Source organism: Oncorhynchus gorbuscha, unplaced genomic scaffold (genome assembly GCF_021184085.1).
Source record: "Oncorhynchus gorbuscha isolate QuinsamMale2020 ecotype Even-year unplaced genomic scaffold, OgorEven_v1.0 Un_scaffold_4087, whole genome shotgun sequence".
Lineage (NCBI taxonomy): Eukaryota > Metazoa > Chordata > Actinopteri > Salmoniformes > Salmonidae > Oncorhynchus > Oncorhynchus gorbuscha.
This window is the reverse complement of record NW_025748190.1, coordinates 25,001-39,263: the sequence shown is the minus strand read 5'-3', so window position 1 is coordinate 39,263 and position 14,263 is coordinate 25,001. Positions and strand designations below refer to the sequence as shown.

Genomic DNA, 14,263 nt, shown 5'->3' with positions numbered 1-14,263 from the left:
GTCTTGTTCTGTAAGTTGGACTTCTTACAGTACAGATCTCACACACCCTGCTATTAGTGAAGACCTTCTGATACTTTATTCATTAGATCCTTTCAACACGGGAGAGAAAGAAAAGTGAAAGTTCAGCTAGTTCGTTAGTGTGTGTGTGTGTGTGTGTGTGTGTGTGTGTGTGTGTGTGTGTGTGTGTGTGTGTGTGTGTGTGTGTGTGTGTGTGTGTGTGTGTGTGTGTGTGTGTGTGTGTGTGTGTGTGTGTGGATTTGTGTGTGTGAGTGTTCTTTGGATGCAACTCAGCATTCTTTGTCCTCCAAAGTTGAGTTTTTACCAAAAAGTTATATTTTGGTTTCATCATATGACATTCTCCCAAAGGCTTGTCGAGCTTTCGCTTGAGCATCTGAGATGACAGGGTGATTAACAAAAGGCTAAGCTGTGTCCCGATATATTTCACTTGTGATTTTCATGAATAGGAATATTTTCTAGGAAGATTTATGTCCGTTGCGTTATTAGTGTCTGATGATGACAACGGTCCCGTTCACTAGAGGTTTCCACCCCCATCTAGATAGATAGATAGATAGATAGATAGATAGATAGATAGATAGATAGATAGATAGATAGATAGATAGATAGATAGATAGATAGATAGACAGGTGTATTTTATACTGATAACAAGTTCAAGGTTGGGGCGGCAGGGTAGCCTAGTGGTTAGAGCGTTGGACTGGTAACCGGAAGGTTGCGAGTTCAAACCCCCGAGCTGACAAGGTACAAATCTGTCGTTCTGCCCCTGAACAGGCATTTACATTTACATTTAAGTCATTTAGCAGACGCTCTTATCCAGAGCGACTTACAAATTTAACCCACTGTTCCCAGGCCGTCATTGAAAATAAGAATTTGTTCTTAACTGACTTGCCTGGTTAAATAAAGGTAAAATTAAAATTAAATGAATTTAAAAAAAACAGGTGCCATTAATACAGGTAACGAGTGGAGGACAAAGGAGTCCCTTAAAGAAGAAGTTACAGGTCTGTGAGAGCCAGAAATCTTGCTTGTTCGTAGGTGACCAAATACTTATTGTCCACCATAATTTGCAAAAACAAATCATTAAAAATCCTGCAATGTGATTTTCTGGAATTTTTTCTCTCATTTTGTCTGTCATAGTTGAAGTGTACCTATGATGAAAACTACAGGCCTCTCTCATCTTTTTAAGTAGGAGAACTTGCACAATTGGTGGCTGACTAAATACTTTTTTGCCCCACTGTTTAATAATAATAGATAATAAAGTCTAGATCCGATTTCTCCAAATGCTTTTCCGCAAACACGTTTTATTTTTATACTTTTATATGAATCCTGAATTTAATTTATTTAATTTATTTAATTTATTTAATTTATTTCTTCTCTTTTACAGAAAGTGAAAAGATCAATTAATAGCGACAGTCACACATTGTATCAGATTACTTCCAAAGCAACGTCACTGTTTCTCTGAGTCCTCGACTTTAGAAGGTCGTAAGCTCAGCTTCTGAATGTCATAGAGACGAACCAAAGATATTCCCATGTACATCAGAGTATTTTATTTCCCATGTACATCAGAGTATTTTATTTCCCATGTACATCAGAGTATATTATTTCCCATGTACATCAGAGTACTTTATTTCCCATGTACATCAGAGTATATTATTTCCAATGTACATCAGTCACGTCTTCTTCCGGCATTTTACCTCTTGTTTCTAGCCTAAAGCATCGCCGATTAATGCATAGTTTTTGATCAGTATAATCAATCGCGAAACAATGGTGGCTTGCCACCTAGGTTGGGAACCCCTAATCTAAAGTACCCACCTCGCCAAGAGCCCTGTTCTGTTCCCTAAAGTAAACTCCCTCTCTCCCTCCCTCTATGTCTCATGGGTCCATCTAACTCCTCTATCACGTCTCCCTCTCTCCCTCCCTCTGTGTCTCATGGGTGCATGTAAACTCTCTATCACGTCTCCCTCTCTCTTTCTTACACTCTCTAAGCTTTCTCTCCCTCTCTCCCTCCCTCTATGTCTCATGGGTCCATGTTACCTCTCTATCACATCTCCCTCTCTCTTTTGTCTCTCTTTCTTACACTCTCTAAGCTTTCTCTCCCTCTCTCCCACCCTCTGTGTCTCATGGGTCCATGTAACCTCTCTATCACGTCTCCCTCTCTCTTTTGTCTCTCTTTCTTACACTCTCTAAGCTTTCTCTCCCTCTCTCCCTCCCTCTGTGTCTCATGGGTCCATCTAACCTCTCTATCACGTCTCCCTCTCTCTTTTGTCTCTCTTTCTTACACTCTCTAAGCTTTCTCTCCCTCTCTCCCACCCTCTATGTCTCATGGGTCCATGTAACCTCTCTATCACGTCTCCCTCTCTCTTTTGTCTCTCTTTCTTACACTCTCTAAGCTTTCTCTCCCTCTCTCCCACCCTCTGTGTCTCATGGGTCCATGTAACCTCTCTATCACGTCTCCCTCTCTCTTTTGTCTCTCTTTCTTACACTCTCTAAGCTTTCTCTCCCTCTCTCCCACCCTCTATGTCTCATGGGTCCATGTAACCTCTCTATCACGTCTCCCTCTCTCTTTTGTCTCTCTTTCTTACACTCTCTAAGCTTTCTCTCTCTCTCCCTCCCTCTGTGTCTCATGGGTCCATCTAACCTCTCTATCACGTCTCCTCTCTCTTTTGTCTCTCTTTCTTACACTCTCTAAGCTTTCTCTCCCTCTCTCCCTCCCTCTGTGTCTCATGGGTCCATCTAACCTCTCTATCACGTCTCCCTCTCTCTTTTGTCTCTCTTTCTTACACTCTCTAAGCTTTCTCTCCCTCTCTCCCTCCCTCTGTGTCTCATGGGTCCATCTAACCTCTCTATCACGTCTCCCTCTCTCTTTTGTCTCTCTTTCTTACACTCTCTAAGCTTTCTCTCCCTCTCTCCTCCTCTGTGTCTCATGGGTCCATCTAACCTCTCTATCACGTCTCCCTCTCTCTTTTGTCTCTCTTTCTTACACTCTCTAAGCTTTCTCTCCCTCTCTCCCACCCTCTATGTCTCATGGGTCCATGTAACCTCTCTATCACGTCTCCCTCTCTCTTTTGTCTCTCTTTCTTACACTCTCTAAGCTTTCTCTCTCTCTCCCTCCCTCTGTGTCTCATGGGTCCATCTAACCTCTCTATCACGTCTCCCTCTCTCTTTTGTCTCTCTTTCTTACACTCTCTAAGCTTTCTCTCCCTCTCTCCCTCCCTCTGTGTCTCATGGGTCCATCTAACCTCTCTATCACGTCTCCCTCTCTCTTTTGTCTCTCTTTCTTACACTCTCTAAGCTTTCTCTCCCTCTCTCCCTCCCTCTGTGTCTCATGGGTCCATCTAACCTCTCTATCACGTCTCCCTCTCTCTTTTGTCTCTCTTTCTTACACTCTCTAAGCTTTCTCTCCCTCTCTCCCACCCTCTATGTCTCATGGGTCCATGTAACCTCTCTATCACGTCTCCCTCTCTCTTTTGTCTCTCTTTCTTACACTCTCTAAGCTTTCTCTCCCTCTCTCCCTCCCTCTGTGTCTCATGGGTCCATGTAACCTCTCTATCACGTCTCCCTCTCTCTTTTGTCTCTCTTTCTTACACTCTCTAAGCTTTCTCTCTCTCTCCCTCCCTCTGTGTCTCATGGGTCCATGTAACCTCTCTATCACGTCTCCCTCTCTCTTTTGTCTCTCTTTCTTACACTCTCTAAGCTTTCTCTCCCTCTCCCTCCGTTCTCATATCCTTTTATCACTTCCATCTTTGTCTTTCTCTCTTTCTAACTCTCTCCCTCTCCCTCCCGTCTGTAGGAAGCGTGCCACCCACAGTACAGGGAAGAGAAAAGGTAGTCAGAAGGACCTGAGACCTCCAGACCTGTGGATACATCATGAGGAGATGGAACTGAAGAACATTGAGAAGCCTGCCAGCGCCGCCCCCTCCGGACGCGATTCGCCCATCCAGGGTTCTATCCAGGATATCAGGTCTCAGTCTGTCAGTCACAGCCAATCAGGGAGCCAGATGGGCAGTAAGAGCAGCCACTCAGGTAAGACCAGCCAGAATGTTAGTGAGGGTAACTAGTTATGGTGTCAACTCTTTGAAAACTTTCATGTTTCCAGCCTGTCTGTAGTTGTGCGGTCCATCAACAAAACAATACATTCTTGATTGTTTTTAAAGGAAAAAATGCATCAGAAAAGGGAGAGGAAGGATAGGATAAACTGTCTCTGAGGGGGAAATTGTCACCTTCTGTTATCATCATTCTCTCTTTAAAAGTATCTCTTCACATTGAAGGTGGCTGTTTCTCTGTGATGTTGTTCATAATATCTCTGTTCATAATATCTCTGTTCATAATACGTCTGTTCATAATATCTCTGTTCATAATATCTCTGTTCATAATATCTCTGTTCATAATATCTCTGTTCATAATACGTCTGTTCATAATATCTCTGTTCATAATATCTCCGTTCATAATATCTCTGTTCATAATACGTCTGCTCATAATATCTCTGTTCATAATATCTCTGTTCATAATACGTCTGCTCATAATATCTCCGTTCATAATATCTCTGTTCATAATATCTCTGTTCATAATATCTCTGTTCATAATATCTCTGTTCATAATACATCTGCTCATAATATCTCTGTTCATAATACGTCTGTTCATAATATCTCTGTTCATAATATCTCTGTTCATAATATCTCTGTTCATAATATCTCTGTTCATAATATCTCTGATCATAATATCTCGGTTCATAATACGTCTGCTCATAATATCTCTGTTCATAATATCTCTGTTCATAATACGTCTGCTCATAATATCTCTGTTCATAATATCTCTGTTCATAATATCTCTGTTCATAATATCTCTGTTCATAATATCTCTGTTCATAATACGTCTGCTCATAATATCTCTGTTCATAATATCTCTGTTCATAATACGTCTGCTCATAATATCTCTGTTCATAATATCTCTGTTCATAATATCTCTGTTCATAATATCTCTGCTCATAATATCTCTGCTCATAATATCTCTGTTCATAATATCTCTGTTCATAATATCTCTGTTCATAATATGTCTGTTCATAATATCTCTGTTCATAATATCTCTGTTCATAATATCTCTGTTCATAATATCTCTGTTCATAATATCTCTGTTCATAATATGTCTGTGATGAAAATGCAGAATGTTTTATCGATTTGATTTCTTATCCAGATATAGAGGACTTTGGTGTTATAGTTAACAAGGCAGTAAAGGCAATAATAGTCTAAATCTGTTCTGATACAAATGTATTTGTTTATTTTCCTCACTTTGGTTGCCGAGGGAGGCTACTAAACTCATACTCCACAGACCAGGGGGTCGGCAAAGCCGTGGCTCCTGAGCATTACGCAGCTTTTCACCCTCCCCCCCTCACGACTTCCTGGTTGTTTTTAGACCCCACCCTTAGGCGCTGGATAGTCAAAGTGTTCCTCATTTAGAACCATTTCATTCCATGTGCCTGAAAGTACAAACTCCGCCTCCCGGCGGTCCCTGACTGCAAAATCAAGTGCACCTATGGGCCCACTGCAGGGCCAATCAGATCACTGTGTCTGCAGCTTCCACCAGCCCACATGGACGCTTTTGTGACATTTCAAAACTTTTCACTGAACAACTGTTGACAAATACAGCCGAGAGCTGCTGTTTTTACGAGCGAATTCATGTTTAAGATTTTATTCACCACTGTCAACCCTTTTATGAGCCTTGAAAACTCCTTATCCACTTCCCAACATAGTGTTCTTAATATAATAATAATATATGCCATTTAGCAGACGCTTTTATCCAAAGCGACTTACAGTCATGTGTGCATACATTCTACGTATGGGTGGTCCCGGGGATCAAACCCACTACCCTGGCGTTACAAGCGCCATGCTCTACCAACTGAGCTACAGAAGGACCTGGTGACCTTTTTAATAAATATCAAAGAATATTTTCACGTTCACTTGTAATAGGAGCAGCAGCTTGAATAGGTGCATGAGGCTGAAGTAATGAAGAGCCACTAGAGTTTCTCCCGTCGTCTGGTAGACAGTGGTTTTTTGGTCGAACCAGAGGGAGGAGGAAGAGCTGAGGGATGATGAGAAGGAGCGCCTCTCTGCAACGAAAAACAAATATGTAACATCTCTGCTGTATGTTCACTTTAATTCTCCCCTCTCGTCTTCACCCAATACTAGATTCCGTGGTAATTGGAGCCGACTGCTATGTTGACTCTATTAGGCATAAAAATGGCTCACATTTGTTTTTTTGTGTGGCATCCCTAAAAAAAACCCTTTTCTTGTTATTATTTATTTGTTTGGTTTTTTTTAACCAAAATTACTCATAAAGGTTGCCGACCCCTGAAGGTTGCCGACCCCTAAAGGTTGCCGACCCCCTAAAGGTTGCCGACCCCTAAAGGTTGCCGACCCCTAAAGGTTGCCGACCCCTAAAGGTTGCCCCCCTAAAGGTTGCCCCCCCTAAAGGTTGCCGACCCCCTAAAGGTTGCCGACCCCTAAAAGTTGCCGACCCCTAAAGGTTGCCGACCCCCTAAAGGTTGCCGACCCCCTAAAGGTTGCCGACCCCTAACGGTTGCCGACCCCTAAAAGTTGCCGACCCCTAAAGTTGCCGACCCCTAAAGTTGCCAACCCCTAAAAGTTGCCGACCCCTAAAGTTGCCGACCCCTAAAAGTTGCCGACCCCTAAAGTTGCCGACCCCTAAAAGTTGCCGACCCCTAAAGTTGCCGACCCCTAAAAGTTGCCGACCCCTAAAGTTGCCGACCCCTGCCTAGACACTACTTGTCATTGGTTCAACTCCTTGTTCTTCTTCTTCTTCTTTTTTCCCCTGTATCCGTTCATTTAGACAGGTGGAATCCCGATGAAAAAAAGGAATCTTATTTACAATAATAAAATGTCAACAAAACTTCAAAAATAGACAATACATACAATAATGATTTTCCTTCCAGGCGGAGACAACGATGAGGCTTCCAGCTGCATCTCAACGTTAGAGCGCTCTCTAGCTGACAGGAGGGCGACGCGTACCAAGCTGTTGATCCCCATGGACTCTCAGCCTAGCAACACCAGTAAGTTAACAACACACACTGACCGCTAGCGCGTTAGTCAATCACGATCAGCCGGAATCCATCTCACAGAGAGAGAGAGAGAGAGAGAGAGAGAGAGAGAGAGAGAGAGAGAGAGAGAGAGAGAGAGAGAGAGAGAGAGAGAGAGAGAGAGAGAGAGAGATACAGAGAAGAGAGAGAGAGAGAGAGAGAGAGAGAGAGAGAGGGAGGAGAGAGATACAGAGAAGAGAGAGAGAGAGAGAGAGAGAGAGAGAGAGAGAGAGAGAGAGAGAGAGAGATACAGAGAAGAGACAGATACAGAGAAGAGAGAGAGACACACACAGAGAGAGAAACACACACAGAGAGAGAAACACACAGAGAGAGAGACACACATACACACACACACACACACACACACACACACACACACATACACATATATATACACACACACACACATGCACATACACACACATATATACACACACATACACACACACATATATATACACACACATATATACACACACATATATACACGCATATATATATATACACACACATACACACACACACACACACACACACATGCACATACACACACATATATACACACACATACACACACACATATATATACACACACATATATACACACACATATATACACGCATATATATATATACACACACACACACACACACATACACATACACATACATATATAAAGCCTCTAGTCATCTCCTGTAATGTCAGTTCATTAAGGAGAAGGAGAAGACAGGAGAAAAAAGGAGAGGAGAGGAGAGGAGAGGAGAGGAGAGGAGAGGAGAGGAGAGGAGAGGAGAGGAGAGGAGAGGAGAGGAGAGGAGAGGAGAGGAGAGAGGAGAGGAGAGGAAGAGGAGAGGTAGAGGAGGAGAGGAGGGGTAGAGGAGGAGAGGAGAGGTAGAGGAGGAGAGGTAGAGGAGGAGAGGAGAGAAGAGGAGAGGTAGAGGAGGAGAGGAGAGGAGAGGTATAGGAGAGTTAGAGGAGGAGAGTGGAGGAGAGGAGAGGAGAGGTAGAGGAGAGGAGGAGGAGGAGAGTGGAGGAGAGGAGAGGAGGAGGAGGAGGCGGAGAGGGGAGGAGAGGAGAGGAGGAGGAGGAGAGGGAGGAGAGGAGAGGTAGAGGAGAGGAGAGGAGAGGTAGAGGAGAGGTAGAGGAGAGGCAAGGAGAGGTAGAGGAGAGGAGAGGAGAGGACCCCTCTCACTGTTTTACTGCTGCAACCTCATATTTCTGATGAGAAGAGGTCATAATCTGAGTTGATTATCAGATTATGAGATTAGGATTAAATGGGTCTACAGAGTCAGTCCCAGATGATTAATCCAATTAAAATGATATTAGTGAGATTAATTGATGTCACTGTGTTATGTCAACATTCTAATTACGATGTGTTTCTGTCTGAACTGTAGTCTAATTACGATGTGTTTCTGTCTGAACTGTGGTCGAATTGTTAGAAACCGACTACGGTACCAGTCACAAGTTTTGACACACCGACTCATTCAAGAGATTTCCTTCATTTGTACTATTTTCTACGTAGTGAAATATTGAAAAAAACAAAACTATGAAATCATGTAGTAACCCCCAAAAATATATTTTATATTTGAAATTCTTCCAAGAAGCCACCCTTTGCCTTGATGACAGCTTTACACATTATTGGCACTCTCTCAACCAGCTTCACCTGGAATGCCTTTCCAACAGTCTTAGAGTTCCCACATATGCTGAGCACTTGTTGGCTGATTTTGTGGTATCTCAAATATAAAAGATATTTAGATTTTTTTTAAACATTTTTTTGGTTACTACATGATTCCATATGTTTTATTTCATAGATTTGATGTCTTCACTATTATTCTACAATGTAGAAAATAGTAAAAATAAAGAAAATCCCTTGAATGAGTAGGTGTGTCCAAACTTCTGACTGGTACTGTGTATTATCACAAGTTTTAACAAAGGTGCATATTTACATTTACATTTAAGTCATTTAGCAGACGCTCTTATCCAGAGCGACTTACAAATTGGTGCATTCACCTTATGACATCCAGTGGAACAGCCACTTTACAATAGTGCATCTAAATATTTTAAGGGGGGAGGGGGGTGAGAAGGATTACTTTATCCTATCCTAAGTATTCCTTAAAGAGGTGGGGTTTCAGGTGTCTCCGGAAGGTGGTGATTGACTCCGCTGTCCTGGCGTCGTGAGGGAGTTTGTTCCACCATTGGGGAGCCAGAGCAGCGAACAGTTTTGACTGGGCTGAGCGGGAACTGTACTTCCTCAGTGGTAGGGAGACGAGCAGGCCAGAGGTGGATGAACGCAGTGCCCTTATTTGGGTGTAGGGCCTGATCAGAGCCTGGAGGTACTGAGGTGCCGTTCCCCTCACAGCTCCGTAGGCAAGCACCATGGTCTTGTAGCGGATGCGAGCTTCAACTGGAAGCCAGTGGAGAGAGCGGAGGAGCGGGGTGACGTGAGAGAACTTGGGAAGGTTGAACACTAGACGGGCTGCGGCGTTCTGGATGAGTTGTAGGGGTTTAATGGCACAGGCAGGGAGCCCAGCCAACAGCGAGTTGCAGTAATCCAGACGGGAGATGACAAGTGCCTGGATTAGGACCTGCGCCGCTTCCTGTGTGAGGCAGGGTCGTACTCTGCGGATGTTGTAGAGCATGAACCTACAGGAACGTGCCACCGTCTTGATGTTAGTTGAGAACGACAGGGTGTTGTCCAGGATCACACCAAGGTTCTTAGCGCTCTGGGAGGAGGACACAATGGAGTTGTCAACCGTGATGGCGAGATCATGGAACGGGCAGTCCTTCCCCGGGAGGAAGAGCAGCTCCGTCTTGCCGAAGTTCAGCTTGAGGTGGTGATCCGTCATCCACACTGATATGTCTGCCAGACATGCAGAGATGCGATTCACCACCTGGTCATCAGAAGGGGGAAAGGAGAAGATTAATTGTGTGTCGTCTGCATAGCAATGATAGGAGAGACCATGTGAGGTTATGACAGAGCCAAGTGACTTGGTGTATAGCGAGAATAGGAGAGGGCCTAGAACAGAGCCCTGGGGGACACTAGTGGTGAGAGCGCGTGGTGAGGAGACAGATTCTCGCCACGCCACCTGGTAGGAGCGACCTGTCAGGTAGGACGCAATCCAAGCGTGGGCCGCGCCAGAGATGCCCAACTCGGAGAGGGTGGAGAGGAGGATCTGATGGTTCACAGTATCGAAGGCAGCCGATAGGTCTAGAAGGATGAGAGCAGAGGAGAGAGAGTTAGCTTTAGCGGTGCGGAGCGCCTCCGTGATACAGAGAAGAGCAGTCTCAGTTGAATGACTAGTCTTGAAACCTGACTGATTTGGATCAAGCAGGTCATTCTGAGAGAGATAGCGGGAGAGCTGACCAAGGACGGCACGTTCAAGAGTTTTGGAGAGAAAAGAAAGAAGGGATACTGGTCTGTAGTTGTTAACATCGGAGGGATCGAGTGTAGGTTTTTTCAGAAGGGGTGCAACTCTCGCTCTCTTGAAGACGGAAGGGACGTAGCCAGCGGTCAGGGATAAGTTGATGAGCGAGGTGAGGTAAGGGAGAAGGTCTCCGGAAATGGTCTGGAGAAGAGAGGAGGGGATAGGGTCGAGCGGGCAGGTTGTTGGGCGGCCGGCCGTCACAAGACGCGAGATTTCATCTGGAGAGAGAGGGGAGAAAGAGGTCAGAGCACAGGGTAGGGCAGTGTGAGCAGAACCAGCAGTGTCGTTTGACTTAGCAAACGAGGATCGGATGTCGTCGACCTTCTTTTCAAAATGGTTGACGAAGTCATCTGCAGAGAGGGAGGAGGAGGGGGGGGAGGGGGAGGAGGATTCAGGAGGGAGGAGAAGGTGGCAAAGAGCTTCCTAGGGTTAGAGGCAGATGCTTGAAATTTAGAGTGGTAGAAAGTGGTTTTAGCAGCAGAGACAGAGGAGGAAAATGTAGAGAGGAGGGAGCGAAAGGATGCCAGGTCCGCAGGGAGGCGAGTTTTCCTCCATTTCCGCTCGGCTGCCCGGAGCCCTGTTCTGTGAGCTCGCAATGAGTCGTCAAGCCATGGAGCGGGAGGGGAGGACCGAGCCGGCCTGGAAGATAGGGGACATAGAGAGTCAAAGGATGCAGAAAGGGAGGAGAGGAGCGTTGAGGAGGCAGAATCAGGAGATAGGTTGGAGAAGGTTTGAGCAGAGGGAAGAGATGATAGGATGGAAGAGGAGAGAGTAGCGGGGGAGAGAGAGCGAAGGTGCATATGTTGGTATGTTTACTGGTGAGCTGTTTTAAATCAAATTATAAACGAATGTAAAGGTTTAACATAAATAAATTGCTTGTTGCTTTAATTTGTGTACTGAGGCTACCTCATCTACCTCATCTACCTCACCTACCCCCATCTACCTCATCTACCCCCATCTACCCCCATCTACACTCATCTACCCCATCTACCTCATCCACCTCATCTACCTGATCTACCCTCATCTACCTCATCTACCCCATCTACCCTCATCTACCTCCATCTACACTCATCTACCCCATCTACCTCATCCACCTCATCTACCTCACCTACCCCATCTTCGTCATCTACCTCATCTACCCCATCTACCTCATCCACCTCAAATCAAATCAAATCAAAATCAAATCAAATCAAATTTTATTTGTCACATACACATGGTTAGCAGATGTTAATGCGAGTGTAGCGAAATGCTTGTGCTTCTAGTTCCGACAATGCAGTGATAACCAACAAGTAATCTAACTAACAATTCCAAAAAAAACTACTGTATTATACACAGTGTAAGGGGATAAGGAACATGTACATAAGGATATATGAATGAGTGATGGTACAGAGCAGCATACAGTAGATGGTATCGAGTACAGTATATACATATGAGATGAGTGTGTAGACAAAGTAAACAAAGTGGCATAGTTAAAGTGGCTAGTGATACATGTGTTACATAAGGATGCAGTCGATGTTGTAGAGTACAGTATATACATATGCATATGAGATGAATAATGTAGGGTAAGTAACATTATATAAGGTAGCATTGTTTAAAGTGGCTAGTGATATATATATATATATATATATATTTACATCATTTCCATCAATTCCCATTATTAAAATGGCTGGAGTTGGGTCAGTGTCAATGACAGTGTGTTGGCAGCAGCCACTCAATGTTAGTGGTGGCTATTTAACAGTCTGATGGCCTTGAGATAGAAGCTGTTTTTCAGTCTCTCGGTCCCAGCTTTGATGCACCTGTACTGACCTCGCCTTCTGGATGATAGCGGGGTGAACAGGCAGTGGTTCGGGTGGTTGATGTCCTTGATGATCTTTATGGCCTTCCTGTAACAACGGGTGGTGTAGGTGTCCTGGAGGGCAGGTAGTTTGCCCCCGGTGATGCGTTGTGCAGTCCTCACTACCCTCTGGAGAGCCTTACGGTTGAGGGCAGAGCAGTTGCCGTACCAGGCGGTGATACAGCCCGCCAGGATGCTCTCGATTGTGCATCTACCTGATCTACCCTCATCTACCTCATCTACCCCATCTACCTCATCTACCCCATCTACCTCATCTACCTCACCTACCCCCATCTACCTCATCTACCCCATCTACCCCCATCTACCTCACCTACCCCCATCTACCTCATCTACCTCACCTACACCCATTTCCCTCACCTACCTCATCTACCTCACCTACCCGATCTACCCCCATCTACCTCACCTACCCCATGTACCTCAACGACCCCCATCTACCTCACCTACCCCATCTACCTCACCTACCCCATCTACCTCAACTACCTCACCTACCCCCATCTACCTCACCTATCCCATCTACCACCATCTACCTCACCTACCTCACCTACCCCATCTACCTCATCTACCTCATCTACCTCATATACCTCACCTACCCCATCTACCTCATCTACCTCATCTACCTCATCTACCTCATCTACCCCCATCTACCTCACCTACCCCATCTACCTCACCTACCTCATCTACCCCATCTACCCCATCTACCTCACCTACCTCATCTACCCCCATCTACCTCATCTACCTCATCTACCCCATCTACCCCATCTACCTCACCTACCTCATCTACCTCACCTATCCCATCTACCCCCATATACCTCACCTACCCCCATCTACCTCATCTACCTCATCTACCCCATCTACCTCATCTACCTCACCTATCCCATCTACCCCCATATACCTCACCTACCCCATCTACCCCATCTACCTCATCTACCTCACCTACCCCATCTATCTCAACTACCCCCATCTACCTCACCTACCCCATCTACCTCACCTACCCCATCTACCCCCATCTACCTCACCTACCCCATCTACCCCATCTACCTCATCTACCTCACCTACCCCCATCTACCTCATCTACCTCATCTACCCCATCTACCTCACCTACCCCCATCTACCCCATCTACCCCATCTACCTCACCTACCCCATCTACCCCATCTACCTCATCTACCTCACCTACCCCCATCTACCTCACCTACCCCATCTACCTCATCTACCCCATCTACCTTACCTACCCCATCTACCTCACCTACCCCCATCTACCCCATCTACCCCATCTACCTCACCTACCCCATCTACCCCATCTACCTCATCTACCTCACCTACCCCCATCTACCTCACCTACCCCATCTACCTCATCTACCCCATCTACCTTACCTACCCCATCTACCCCATCTAACATCACCTTCCTCGTCTACCACATCTACCCCATCTACCTCATCTACCCCATCTACCTCACCTACACTCATCTTCCTCATCTACCCCATCTAACATAATATTCCTCATCTACCCCCATCTACCTCACCTACCAACATCTTGCCTCACCTATCCCATTTCTTCATCTTCCCTCATCTACCCCATCATCTTCCTCATCTACCCTCTTCTTCCTCATCTACTCCCATCTTCCTCATCTACCCCATCTAACATCATCTTCCTCATCTACCTCACCTGCCCCATCTACCCCATCTTCCTCATCTACCCTCTTCTTCCTCATCTACTCCCATCTTCCTCATCTACCCCATCTATCCAATCTACCCAATCTACTCCATCTACCTCATCTACCCCATCTTCCTCATCTTCCCTCATCTTTCCCCATCTTCCTCATCTAACCCATCTACCTCATCTACCCCCATCTTCCTCATCTAACCCATCTACCTCACCTACTC

The 14,263-nt window shown here is 45.3% G+C and overlaps 1 protein-coding gene across 1 annotated transcript in view; it reads left to right on the top strand.

Moving 5' to 3' along the window:
• Positions 1-3,802: 3,802 nt before the first annotated feature.
• Positions 3,803-14,263, top strand: part of LOC124028402 (netrin receptor DCC-like) — a gene marked incomplete at both ends in the record, with an annotated part of 29,518 nt that continues 19,057 nt past the window's right edge. The window contains 2 exons of the mRNA XM_046340462.1: positions 3,803-4,035; positions 6,959-7,075. Of these exons, the coding sequence (XP_046196418.1) occupies positions 3,803-4,035; positions 6,959-7,075 (350 nt within the window). The remainder of the gene's footprint in view (positions 4,036-6,958; positions 7,076-14,263) is intronic.